General features: G+C 41.7%; 1 protein-coding gene across 1 annotated transcript in view; it reads left to right on the forward strand.

Moving 5' to 3' along the window:
- Nucleotides 1–14,798, forward strand: part of Myo1d (myosin ID) — a 290,093-nt gene that overhangs the window by 207,852 nt on the left and 67,443 nt on the right. Inside the window, exon 21 of the mRNA XM_041665567.1 lies at nt 6,882–7,036. Within this exon, the coding sequence (XP_041521501.1) occupies nt 6,882–7,036 (155 nt within the window). The remainder of the gene's footprint in view (nt 1–6,881; nt 7,037–14,798) is intronic.

Consider the following 14,798-nt stretch of genomic DNA (forward strand, 5'->3'; position numbering starts at 1 on the left):
GCTGCTGTAAACAGTGCCACAGCAAACACGAGTATGCAAGGTATGTTATGTTTCCGTTCCTTCGGGCATATGCTTAGAGTGCTGTGGCTGAATTATTTAGTAGCTCTCTTGGTTTTTGAGGAATCTCCATACTGATTTCCATAATGGCAACACATTTGCCTTCTTACTGGCAGTTAAAGCCTCATTTTTTAAAAAATCTTTTTCATTTTTTTATTTATAAATATGGGCGCTTTACCTACATGTAAATGTACCATATGCTTGCAGTGCCCTCAGAGGCAGAAGGAGGCACTGGATCCTCTAGGACTGAAGTTACAGAGAGTTATGTAACTCTCATGTGAGCCCTAGTTCTCTGGAAGTGCTCTCAACTGACGAGCCACCTCTCCAGCCCCTGTACCTCGATTTTTAAATATCCTGTTAAACCGATAGTTCAACTTGTATAGGAGTGGGGGTTATATATTTTAATTTCCAGTTAATTATTTCTTTTATTCTTTTACAAATATGATGTAGGTGGCATATGTCTATCAGTTAAAAATCACATTACAAACTAGAGAGATGGCTCAAAGGTTAAGAGTGCACTCTGCTCTTTCAGAGGAGCCAAGTTGTGTTCTCTCTCATGACTGCTCATGCTCCAGGGGTCTCCTCTCACCTCCTCAGCGCCTTTGTGTATGTGTGCATGCCTGCATGTGTGTACACCCACATGCACACACATATAAAAGCTTTTTATTTTAGTTACATTAAAAGAACCAAGCGGAGCTCTCTGTGATCAGTGAATTCCAAGGAGAAATTTGTTTCCTCCTCTGTCTCCAGCACTTTACTGCCACAGATTAACAAGTAGTTATAAAAAGATATAACCAATAAGAATGATGAAATAGTAATAAATACACATGAGCCCTTGCCACTTGCTGTAGAAAGGGGTATTGTTTATATACTTGAGGTATTACAAAGTAAAAATTATGTATATTCAGAACTGTATGCTTGCCTTAAAGAACTGAAGGCTGCCAAGTCTGACCTCAAGTTAGATAAGCATTGATCATATAGATAGCAGGAAGATGTGGCCTTCTAATCAACTCAGTTTTACTAATGTTTTTCCTGATGCAAGCCATCCATTCACCTGCAAATCCAGCTTGTTGATTATTTTGGATTTTCCCATCTGTACTCATGATACTCACTTCTGATTGTTGGGAGGTGGATGGCACTCATATAAGACCTTGAGAGTGGGAGAACAGGAAATGTTCATGCTTTATCAAATCTTGCAACCAGAATTAAATAAAATAATCAGGATGGCTTCTACATTTTCCTGTGTAATAGAACATTCTGAATAATGTGAGAATTGTCATCTAGACCTGACAGTACTTGTAATTCAAGCACTTGGAAGGCTCTGAGGCAGAAGGATAAGGAAAGGTTCCTTGCCATGGGCCAGAGAGATGGCCGAAGAGAAGGGTGAGCCCCCGGGAAACTGAACGGGGATCTGAGATCACATGACTGAAGTGTGTTGGACAGGCAGGACTCCCTCAGCCCCACAGTCCTCCCACTCACCTTGCAACCTCCCAGAACAGGAGACTTTCTAGTTGTTTGCCTCCAGACAGGAAGAATTAATCTTTCCTTGTGTGGTGGAGCAAGCTAAATGCTCCTTGCTTTCTTTCTTCCAGGACTTGACACACTCTAAGACCTAAGTACACAAAGAACTAATTCCTACCTGCAGCAGATAAAGCTGCCTTTCCACAGGGAAAGGTAGGGAAGGAAAAGGGGGAGTCTGATGGACTAGGCCAAGGAAGGGCATTCTGGGAAGTGGTCCTCTGTGTGTGCACAGGAGGGGGGGGGTCACAGCAGTGTGATGCCTCCAGCTGCTCTCCCCAGCTCCGGAAGCTAACCCTCCTGGGAAGCACTGCAGTTAACTGCTACTCTAATTCTCATTTTATTAGGCTTTAATCAAGCTTTCCTGTGAAGTGCTGCATAAATTCAATTTTGGATTTCACAAATAAAGTAATCAAATGACAGTGAGGCCTCATAGGCACAAAATGTTTTCAGATGAAAATGATATTTTTAATTTAATCATACAAAAATCATCTGGATGCAATATGTCTGAGTGGCAAAGAAATTGCTGTATTGTCTCACCACTAGACTCAGACAGCCATTTGTAGAAAGGTTAGTGGGCGATTTCCAGTTATTTAACTGTTTTCCATGTTCTCCATTAAACACTGACCTGACGTTTGTTAAGCTGCACCACAGCCAGGGGATGATGGAATGACTCCGTGGGTAAAGGCTGGTGACGAGTTCCACCCTGGGATGCACATGGTGGAAGGAACCAACTCACACCAGTTGTCTCCTGACCTACATACATGTGCTGTGTGGCCTGTGGGTGCCCACACACACAAGAAAAGCAAATCCACCTGAGAACTCCACTTCTGAAAATATTTTCATAGGAATACTGACTCTAGAATCCTCTGTTCATTTATGTGTGGTATTTGGAAAAGCTACATGATAGGGCCGGGGGTGTAGATCAGGGTTAAAGTACTTGCTGGCATGCTCAAGGCTCTGAGCTAGATCCCCAGCATAGAAAAAACAAAAAGAAATTAACTGAATATGGTTTTTTAAAAAATGAGTGAGAGTCAATCCGTAGCCTGATTTCTAGTTTCTGGGTCAACACATGAGCTGAGCATCTTGAACCCTGTTTTTCTTGTCTGTAAAATAAATGTATGGCTCTCCCTGGCCTTCCAAGTCTGCAACTGAAGAGTTTGCTCCTGTGCTTAGATATTCTCCAGAATCCAACAGTATTAACTCACCAGAGAATGCGGTTTCTATCCTTGCTAGATCCAGGCCAGGTACCAGCATGTGCCCTGACCCACAGCCACCTGGTCCCTACTAGCGCTTGCTCACTCACGGCACCAATGGCAGTCAGGAGGTAGCACATCGGTATTGTCTGCTTTGCTGTCCGAAGTAGGATGCCTTGGGATCCAAACAACCAGGGATAAAGTTGGCTTTCGTGTGTGAGACTGGAGTACGGGTAGATGAGTCTCCCGATGCTGTAGTAAGCACTGCTCTGGTCAGGACACAAAGTGGCCCCGTCATACTGGAAAACTCATAATTAGAGTCATACATGTGTAACCTTTGGAGACTGAGTGCATTCATGCAACACCTTTGATGTTTATGCTTGTTGTAGAATAGTCTGCATCATCAGGTTGCTCCTTCTCATCGCTGAGTATTGTTTATAGATGCCTCTCAGTCTGTTTATCCATTCATCTGTTGATAGGTATTCGATTGTAGTCATTTGGGGTCATTACAGAGCTGTTAGAAACAACCATATAGAATTCTTCAGTTAACAAAGATTTGAGGTTTTCATTATTTGGGGTGTGTGTATGTGTGTGTACACACTCTCACATGTGTTCTGGTTCATTTATTTTGTTCTTAGTCATTCAGGCAGGTTTGTGGTAGTATCTCATTGCAATTTTTGTTTGCCATCTCCTAAATTGCTAAAAATGTTAAACATCTTTTCATGTCCATTTGCTATTTGTATGCCTTCTTTGGTGAAGTAATTTCCAATCATTAGTTTTCTTCTAGAAGTTTTATAGTTAACATTTTATGTTTTGTTTAGACTTATGGTCCAATTTGAATTGAATTATGAGGGATGTGATTGGAATAAACATTTATTTCTGTTGGAATGTAGATTTCCAAATATCCCAAGTTGTCTGTTCTCTGCTGAGTCACCTTTGCACATTGTGGGCAATGCATATGTCATAGTTCTGTGACTGTATTCCTGATCTTAGTTTTCATTTCTTTGCAAATTACATTGTCTTGATGACTTCAGCTTTATAGCTATTATTAAAATCAGCAGTGTGAGTCTTTCAACCTTGCTTTTCTTTTTCAAAATTTCTGTGGCTGTTCAAGTTCCCTTGACTTTCCACGAACTCTTCAGAATCAGCTTTTTAATATTTAACCAAAACATTTTGTCTGGGATTGTATTACATACGGAGATCAATTTATAGAAAACTGGCATCTAAATAGTATCAAATTTTCCAGTCTCTAAATGGAATTTTATCTTTTGTTTAGGGTCTTTTTCTTTCATCTGTATTGTAATTTGACTTTATCAGCATTTAGTAGTTTTCAATATTATGTAGGTCCTACACACACACTTTGTTAGATTTCTAAGTATTTCTAAGTAAAATCTAAAGATTTTAATTTTTAAAATGCCTTTATAAGATCAGGCATTTTGCTTGTTAGGTTTTTTTGTTTTGTTTTGTTTTGTTTTTGTTTCATTGTGTATCTTTCAAATATATTATTGGATTCAGTTTGTTAATGGTTTTATATCCAAGCTCACAGAGATTATCAGTTTATTATTTTCTTTTTTTTAATATTTATGTATTATGTATACAATATTCTGTCTGTATGTCTGCAGGCCAGAAGAGGGCACCAGACCTCATTACAGATGGTTGTGAGCCACCATATGGTTGCTGGGAATTGAACTCAGGACCTTTGGAAGAGCAGTCAATGCTCTTAACCACTGAGCCATCTCTCCAGCCCAGTTTATTATTTTCTTATGCTACCTTTATGATGATTGTTAAAATGAGTTAGATGTGTTCCCTTCTGTTTTCTAGAAGAAATGTGGAGAATTGATGGTATTTCTTTAGATACTTTAGATACAATTCACTGATGAAATCATCTGGGCCTGGAATTTCTCTTGACATATTTCTAATTAAAGATTTAATTTTTTCAACAGATACAGATCAGTCAGACTATTTGGAAGAGGGGCAGGTTTAGTAGTTTGTACTTTTAAAGAATTGTTTGGTTTAAATTGTTGAATATGCTGTTAAAACCTAGAGTTGTTCAAATAGTCCCTTTTTATATGTGATGTCTTTGTGCTCTGTGATGATAGCCCCTGAATTCCTACTCCTGGTAATAATGCCTCTCCGTTTTTATCTCTTTTCTTTTTATGTAAGTTTATTCATTCTTTCATTTATTTATTTATTTATTTATTTATTTTATATCCCATCTGCAGTTTTCCCTCCTTCTTCTTCTCCCAATCCCTCCACCCTCCACTTCCCCCTCTGCTCAAAGCCCCCCTCCCCCCATCCACTCCTCCTCCTCTTCTCTTTAGGAAATGGCAGGTCTCCCATGAGCATCAACAAAACATGGCCTATCAAGTTGCAGTCAGACTAATCACCTCCCCATGTATTAAGGCTAAGCAAGGTGACCCAGGATGAGGAGTGGGGTTCCAAAAGCCAGTAAAAGTCAGAGACAGCCTTTGTTCCCCCTGTTAGGAGTCCCACAGGGGACCAAGCTACACAACTGTCACATATATTCAGAGGGCCTAGGTCGTTCCCGTGCAGGCTGCCTGGTTGTCAGTTCAGTCTCTCTGAGCCCCCATGAGCCCAGGTTAGTTGATTCTGTGAGTTTTCTTGTGTCCTTGACCCCTCTGGCTCCTGCAATTCTTTCTCCACCTCTTCTGCGGGATTCCCTGAACTCTTCCTAATGTTTGGTTGTAGGTCTGCATCTGTTTCCATCAGTTGCTGGATGAAGCTTTTCTGATGACAGTTGGGGTAGGCACCAATCTGGTCACAGAAGATGGCTGGTTCTGGCTATGTAGGAGACTTATCTGGGGTCATCCTTGTAGATTCCTGTGGGAGAGTCCCTTGCTCCAGGTTTTTACCTGACCCCAAGATTCCCCCTCTTTCCAGTAGTCTCAGTATTCTCCCTCTCTGTTACCCTCTCCAACTCGATCCCTTAAGTTCCCATCCTCACCAACCCCCAGTTCACCCAGGAGATCTCTGTTTCCTTCCCCTTTCCGTGTAGATCCATGCATCCCCTCCTTGAGCCCTTCTTGTTACCTAGCCTCTCTGAGTCTGGATTGTAGCGTGGTTATCCTTTACTTTACAGTTAATATCCACTTATGAATAAGTACGTGCCATGTTTATCTTTCTTGGCCTGGGTTACCTCACTCAGGATGATTTTTTTCTAGTTCCATCCATTTGCCTTCAAATTTCCCGGTGTCCTTGTTTTTAACAAGTGAGTGATACTCCATTGTGTAAATGCACCACATTTTCTTTATCCATTCCTCAGCTGAGGGACATCTAGGCTGTTTCTAGGTTCTGGCTATTACAAACAAAACTGCTGTGAACATAGTTGAACAAGCGTCCTTTGAGTATATGCCCAAGAATGGCAATGCTGGGTCTTGAGGTAGATTGATTCCCAGTATTCTGAGAAACAGCCACACTGACTTCCAAAGTACCTGTACAAGTTTGCACTCCCACCAGCAGTGGAGGAGTGTTCCCTGTGCTCTACATTCTCTCCAGCAGAGGTACCATTTGTGTTTTTGATCTTAGCCTTTCTAATAGGTGTAAGATGAAATCCCAGAGCCGTTTTGATTTGCATTTCTCAATAGCTAAGGATATTGAACATCTCCTTAAGTGTTTCTCGGCCTTTTGAGATTCTTCTGTTGAAAATTCTGTTTAGATCTGCACCTATTTTTTAGTTAGATTATTTGGTTTGTTGATATCTAGTGTTCTTGAGTTCTTTATATATTTTGGAAATCAGCCATTTTCCCATTCTGCAGTCTGCCCTGTTGTCCTATTAACAGTGTCCTTTGCCTTATGAAAACTTCTCAGATTATTTTTATAAATAGGTAACAGTTGAGAGAAACAGAATATAGTTCTATTGCATATGTGTGCTAAAAGCTTGTCGATTTTATTCATTTTCTGAAAGAATCATCTTTTTGTTTCCTTGATTTCCAATCATGTTCATTTCTTACCTTTATCATTTTCTAAATCCACTTATTTATTCCATGGAACTTGATAAAGGCAGAAGCCATCACCGTCATTGTTATCATCTGTCTAATTCGTTCCTCTCAGAAATATCTTAATAGTTTTCTGCATGTTATCTCCTTGCAGTTGACTGGGCTGAGTGTCTCCAATGGAAAAGACCAGCTTGTAGTGTTCCATACAAAAGACAACAAAGACCTCATTGTCTGCCTCTTCAGCAAACAGCCAACCCACGAGAGTCGAATTGGAGAACTTGTTGGAGTCCTGGCAAATCATTTCAAGAGGTAAAATTTTATTTTTGTAACTAAAAGGCGAGTTTTGAATATACAAAATGTTTAATCATGCTTCTCACTGAGCTTGTTTTGTTCCAGTGTGAATATATTATTATTTTCCTTAACAAGGACAAATTAAAACATCTCTTTCATAGAAGGTGAAATTAGCACCCATCCTTAGCTTCAAGTTTGGGAGTGATCCTCTACTTTTCCAGTGTCTAGTTTTGTCAACGAGAGATTCCCCCTTGGTTATCATTGCTGCCAATCCAAATCTAATGTAATTCAGTCCAAACAATGGAAGAAGTTACTATTTATTCTTATTGCCACTGCTTTGCATTTATTCCAAACATAATCATTTAGTGTGTCTGTCATAACTATAAACAAATTAGAAAGCAGATTTAAGATAGCATGTAGATCCATAAAGGTTGAAGAAATTCCCAGGACAGGCAGAAATTGTAACAGAAACAATTATAACAGAAAAGAGCATATTCTGAGAAAATTACTATAAAACAGGATGGTATCTCGGCAGAGGGGATGGGGGGTGTTGGAACAATAATATGAGAAATATAAGTTAAAAACATGAGTCAGCTGTTAAGAGTACTTGCTACTTTCCCAGAGGACCCAGATTCAGTTCCCAGCACCCACGGAGGCTCACAACCATCTGTAACTCCAGTTCTAGAGATCTGATGCCTTCTTCTGGCTTCTGTGGGCACTGCACACATATGGTATACAGACATATATGCAAGCAAAATACCCATACACATAAAAATAATAAATGTTTTTAAAAGAAATATGGACCATAGATTCCCTGGGGTGATGGGGACTAGTCAGTAAATAATCCTAGGCAGGGAAGTAGGTTTGTCGGGTTATTTGTTGAGATGTTGGAGTGGCCATGGAGTCCTGGGACAGCACTGTCTCCTAACTCGTGTTCTTACCATGGTGTGCCGTCTGCCCCTCACCCCATCTTGGTGTGAGAACAAGATCACACAGCAAAAATCAGTGGCAAACAGTATAGGGGTCAGTTTCTTTTCTTCCTGAAAGACATTCTCACGTTCTCAGACATGCTCAGAGCTCCTTGCTAGTGTCCCACCTGTGCCCACAAGTTCTGCTCTCTTTATTTTTGCCGGTAAATGCATACAGTGTAATGTTAGCCGTCTTTATTTGTTTGGACGAGATCTCCTTGTAGATCAGTCTGACTTCAAACTCACAGAGATCTACCTGCCCCGCCTCCTAAGTACTCTAGTCTTTGTTATTAAACCTTGCATTCTAAGAGAAAATGGATTTTTAAATATTTTGCATTTAAGTATTTATATATCTTATTAGTTATGTTTAGTGGTCATCTCATAAAAAATAGAATTTAGGGAATTGATAAAAAAAATTATCATTAACTATGTGGGCTTTTGTGATGGTTCATCCCTATTGTCAGCTTGACTGGGCTGAGATGCCTAACACCTCAATAGAGCACACTGCCGGATGTCTGTGAGAGCATTCCCAGAGACAGTTAACATCTGGGGCAGTAGCTGAGAAGGGAGAACCTGGCTCTGAGTGTGGCCAGCACCACCCAGTAGGCTGGGGGGCCAGATAACTCCCTGCATCTGCCAAAGAACTGTAAAGCTAGGAAACATACCAAAGAGGTTAGAATGGAAGGTTATGATGGAAGCCTCTGCAGAAAATGTCCCTAACTCACACAAGCAGGCTTGTTTTCCTGTCAATATTTAGTCATGGCAAAGCATGAACAATAGAAGAAGTCAGAACTCGTTGTTTTTGCTTGAAGACTTGTACTAATGAGTTCAGTCGGTTTTGCCTGAGGAACTGAAGTAGTCTTGTCTCGGTCTGAGTTCTTGTTTAGTAAATTCTAGCTCTGATTGAATGTCTTCTCCCCATGATGGGGCTGTCTGTGACGCTCCTCTAGCTGGCAGATGCATTCCTAGGTGTATGCCTCCTAATGGAACCTAAGAGAGAATTTGTGATTTCTTCAAAACTCCTAAATGTAAGGAGAAGAAAGCTGACAAAATTGTCAGGCTTTTTTCCAGTTTATTCTTTGTTTCTCTGTCTTATGAGCTTGGAGATCGATTAATAATAAAGTATTACTCTATCTTTCCTGAAATCAGAAGAAATTTCAACTTAAGAGTTATGATCAACACCCTTATTTGATGAAGAAAAATTATTTTTTTTCTGGCCAATGTCCTGTCTCTTATCATTGTTGAGTTCATCACAGTTCACAGTGATACCTCTTGTTGCCGTGTTTGTACTTAAGTGGTGAGTGCATGTTGATGCACCTTGCCTTTTCTCCTCCTAAGCCAACATAGACAGCTACAGGTATAGGTAGACACATACACAAATAACTGGACCCAGAAAGCTAAGCAGGAAACAGGCAACTCCCCCTGGGGAAGGAGCACCTCAACCCTAGGAGAAAGGTGGCATTGAGACTGCTTGCTCACTTGCCAGCCTTTGGCAGAAAGTATGCTGTCGGATGTTTTTCACTTTAATACATGGAAGCTTGTTCACAGACGCTCTGAACCCCTTCATACGGCCTTTTCCTGATCAGAAAAGTAGAACGAAAGAACTCTCCACGCTGATGATATGCCTTGTGGCATTTCTGTATCCTGATCCTCCTGGGACGCGTGAAGGCTGTGCTTTCCAAGGCTGTGGAGGCAAGGTTAGCCGCACCAGTCTGTTCACAGGCCTTAGGAAGGGTGGACTTGCCTCTTGGTTGGCATTTCACTCAGCAGTGACTACCTGCTGGTAGTGAGGGTTCTGCTCATCAGTAAACAGATGGCGTCATGTTGGCCTTTCTAACACGGGAGTCACCAAAAACTGCAATATTAAGCTGTCAAAGGACCCATCTGCCCTAAGCAGCTGTCCAGGCATTTGCCTGTCTGGGTGCTGGAAACCTCAGTATAGCCCCAGTCTCAGGCATGGAAAATTCCTTTTTCCTGTCCTGTGTCTACAGTGAAAGCAGAAGTCAGTGCCATCTGCTGCCTTTTTCTCATAAGCAGTGTGAAGCAGTGTAATATCTGCTTTAATAAAGGGGCACTGTTGCTAAATTTATCTGGACATTTGACCTGCTTCTCAGATGGAGTTCTCTTTTTTCTTTCCCCTTGAACTCTCCATCAAAACTGTAAGCATAGCCAGCAGTGGTGGCCCTTTAATCCCAGCACTCAGGAGGCAAAGGCAGGTGGATCTTTGAGAGTTTGAGGCCAGCCTGGTCTACAGAGCTAGTTCCAGGACAGTCAGGGCTACACAGAGAAACCCGTCTTGAGAAAACAAACAAAACAAAACAAAACAAAAACATAAGCAGACTGTCATTTTCCGGTGACAGACAGCTAAGTAGCCAGGAGAGAATTAGCCTTATAACCATGGTGAGGAAACAAAGAAGGAAGTCACATCCCAGAGGTCTCAGCTACTGGCCCTCACTCCCTCTACCACCCCATCCTTGCCCAGCCCCTCCTGCTGTGCCCTATGCCTCTCCTCTCCATGGGAAACATTTTCATGTCCCTTGATAGGCATTTTTAAAGTGCTTTCCCCAAATACCTGGATGCTTAGCAATATAATTTATATTCCAACTAAAATCCTACAAGTAAAATAAACACAGTTGAAAATAGCCAGACTGCCAACCATAGAGGATCTGTTCTTTGCTTGTTTGTTGTTTTTTCAAGACAGGATCTCACTGTGTAGCTCTAACTGTCCTGGAACTCACTATGTAGACCAGGCTGGTCTCGAACTCACAGAAATCCGCCTGCTTCTGCCTCAAAGTGCTAGGATTCAAGGCATGCCCACTATGCCCATCTTTTTGTTCATTAACTTTGACCTGTCTCAGTGGAGTATGTGATTACTTCCTTCCACCTCCAGGCTCTTGCCATATAGCCCAGGTTGACCTCCAGTTCAGTCTCCCTCCTCAACTGTTAGAATTACAGCAATGTGTCACCATGCTCATCTGGGACTATTAAAAAATTATAATTGTTGAAGTAATCCAGGTTAGAAGTGAGTGATCATGACTCACCTTCCTTTGCTTCCGGTGGAGATGTATATCCATGGAAACAGGGAAGGAGTGAAACTTTCCACAGTGTAGAAATTGGAAATCCAGTGACAGAGACGGCCTTCCCTTCTCCGCCTGTGTTATCCCATAGGCCTTCCCCAGTTGCCCTATGGGGAACAGCCCTTCCCTGGTCCTACAATCTTCTCCCATGCCTTGCTTGAGTTCTCCCCCCAGATACACACTTTCATCTGCCTCTGACCTGACGTACCTTGCCTGTGTATGTTTATTTCACACACTGGCTGACATATGAATCCATGGAACCTCGGAGACTCTGTTTCTACTCTTAACAGCAGTCCCCATGTTCTAAGCAGAGCCTGACATGTGGAAGGTTCTCTGCTAATACTAGTTGTGTGCTGATAAGTAGGTAACTGCCAAGGATGAGGGCCAGCTAGCAGTAGGATGCCTCTGGCCCTTCCTCACAGACCTATGTACCTTGCCTACCAAAAGATAGTAACCCAGTCTTCTTCTTATGTGAAAGACAGGAAGAATCCTTTCACAGTGCCCTTCCCTTTGTGAATACCGCTTCCCTTATACTATTCATAATATAGCTCTAAGCAATGCACTGTATCCGGGGACTGAGTGATTAGGTATTTCAGATATACAGTCAGCAACTAAAAAGTTTATGAGCTGGAAAAGCCATGGGTGTGCGATATGCTGAGGGTTGCAACTTCTTGTTCACTTTTCTTTAACAACTAAACAACTAGAAATAATTCCAGACTCTCCTTGTCAGTGAGCTGACGAGAGGCAGGATGTAGAGATTCCTGCTCAGATCAGCAGTTTCTTAATAAGTAAAAGACTTTGAAACCACAACTGGCGGCTGTGCACATAAACCAGTCCCCAGCTTAAAAGCTAAGCCGGGGATTCTAACTACAAGCAGGTGGACTGGAAGAAAGAACCCGGGAGGCTCCATGTGACCCTTTCATGTGAGGACCCCAGGGCTGAAAGATGGCTTCTTAGTTGGGAGCCTTTAAGGACAGATACTAACAGGAGAGCTACAAATAAGAGCTAAAAGAAAAGCTGACTTCTGAAAAGAATTAGAACACGAAGTTTATATTATAGAAACTGTCTGCTTCAAGAAAATACAGAACATATGGAGGTGAATGAAAGAAAACACTGGATGATAGACAGCTAAAGGTGTTCAGGTGTTCAAGTCAAGCCAAAGATTTTAAAGACATTAAGTCATCATTAAAGTATGTGAAAATAGCAGTTGACGTCGCAGAAAATAGATCCGGAAAATAATGATAAAGCAGTTTACGGAAGAGAATGATGATTTAAGGCTTTGTTTTGTTTAATGTGTGTCTGTGGGGTGGGAGGAGGGATGCACACGTGGGTTGCAGGTGCCAGAGGAGGCCAGAGGCATCAGATGCCCTGGATCTGGCATTACAGGCAACTCTGAGCCACCTGATGGGAGTGTTGGGAACAGAGCTTGAGTCTCCTTCAAAAGCAGAATGCGCTTTTAACCACTGTGACGTCTCTCCAGCCCCAAGAACAATGATTTAGAAAATGTCAGAGAGTCGAGAACAAAAGCCCACATTCAAATGACAGGTGCACTTGGAAAGGACACAGCTGAGCAAACGTGATTCTGGATTTTCCCACTATATGCTTTTAATTTTGACATCTCTGAAATTTAGATGGGACTTAAAATTGACATATTGCCATAGCTACAACAGGCAATATTTTAGTAACAAAAGAAAAAAAGATGCATCTTATAGGGAGGATCTTATATTCTGTAAATCATGGTCATCTAAAACTTTAAATATTCTGTACTGCAAGTATTTTACATGGAGAACTAGTGAAACGGCTATGTGTTCACATGATGATGCTTTGAATTTAAGGATTAACTGTGCGTGTGTGTGTGTGTGTGTGTGTGTGTGTGTACAACCTAGGATGAGGAGAGATTCCCTTACAAAGAATAAAAATATAGGATTGCTTTCACAGAAGCAATAAATATCTCAATTCCCTGAAGCAACATCTTCAATCTTTTGAGAGGGAAAAATTAGGGCTCAAAAATTATATGTGCAACCAAGTTGTCATTTGTGTTTAGCGGTCAAATACCTCACGAAGTATGTCCCCTCCTGGCACTCCTTGGCAGAGGGACAGCTATGATGAGGAATTTAAGGCCTGTCGTAATCTCCATCTTTTAGCTTTTGTTTCCCGTCTTCACTCTCCCCAAGTAGCTCCTTCCATGTGACTGGAAATGTCTGCAAATAATTCTCAGGGGAAAGTAGGTCATAATCTCAGGGATATTGTCCAAGAATCCCAGGGAGATGTTCCCACTAGCCCAGTGACTGTAGCCAGAGCAGTGAGATTGTCATTGCATGGTGGGACACCTACCCAATAGCAGTCACTTTGACCAGTGAAATGGGTGTTCTCAGAATATCATAGTCTCCAATGCAGGGGTGGGGGGACGAGCAGTTTTTGGGGGAGGATGAGGTTGCATCTAGATAGGATTCTTGGATGTGATGTATGTGAATTTTTATTTCCTACAAAAAGCAGAAATAATGGCCTGGGAAGATGGCTCACTGGATAAAGTGTCTGCTGTGCAAGCATGAGGCCCTGACTTCTCATCCCCTCAGAGCCAGGCACTGATGTGTTCTGGAGGGTGGAGATGGGCAGATCCCCATGGCTTGCTGGCCAGCGAGTCTAGCCCAAATAGGCAACTCCAGGTTCGTTGAGAAGACCCGTCTCGGAAAATAAAACAGAAGAAAAGCCTAATGTCAGCCTCTAGCCTCCAAATGTGCACATACATGCATACACACACATTACCACACAGACACAGACAAAGTAAAATTGACCCTAGCCAGGAAAGACAAAATGGGATAGCATTTTTTAAATTTATGAATACAGTGAAGCTATAAGAAAGTCCATCAAGATAAACATGGTTACATAGATGGTGGTATTTCCGTGCAGTTAAATAAGCATGAACCCACTATGAGAAAGCAATGACAAGCTTCCTCTGTGTGTCAAGGGACTCCCTAAATCCCTCTGCATTGGCACTGCCTGAGGGTACTTGCTCAAAAGGCAAGTTGCAGGCCCCACCCCAGACTGCTAAAGCATCTCCTCCAGGAATCCAAGTTTACACACAACAAAATGTGTGCAATGCTATCTTCCTAGCGGACAGAAAGGTATCTAGCTGAACAATCAGATTTTAATATGACCAATTTGCTGAAGCCATTGTGACAAAAATAGATTTTTTTTCTGGTTTGGGAGGTTTGTTTTTGTTGTATTATTGTTGTCTTATTTTGTTTGTTAGGTTTTTTTTTTGTTAGAGGGGTTTTTGTTTTGTTGGTTTTTGTTTTGTTTGTAGACAGGGTCTCTCTGTGTCATCCTGACTGTCCTGGAACTTGTCTACAACTCACAGAGATCCTCCTGCCTCTGCCTCTTGAGTGCTGGGATTAAAGTAGTATGCCACCATGCCCAGCTAGAAGTATTTTTTTTAATAAAACCACTAAATCCTCAAGTTTTAAGTTATTTCCAAGTAAAATACAAAATAAATGTCCCCTTATCTCCTGTAAAGAGAGGCCAGGAGAAGGGAACGTTTGGAGGGAGCAGGGTGATGGAGGTCAGAAATGAAATGCTACTAGGCAGAGGGCTCACACAAACCAGGCTTTGTCTGTGACATCTGCTTGTCCCATAAGGAGGTGTCAGTCATCCTAAATAATGGCTTTTAATTGCTCTAAAGTTCGCAGTGGGGTCCCCACCTGCCTCTTCCCAGATAGGAAATCCCATGTACAA

The sequence above is a fragment of the Microtus oregoni genome, unplaced genomic scaffold (assembly GCF_018167655.1).
Source record: "Microtus oregoni isolate MIOR12 unplaced genomic scaffold, Mior012 000015F_ref0000493, whole genome shotgun sequence".
NCBI classification, from domain to species: domain Eukaryota; kingdom Metazoa; phylum Chordata; class Mammalia; order Rodentia; family Cricetidae; genus Microtus; species Microtus oregoni.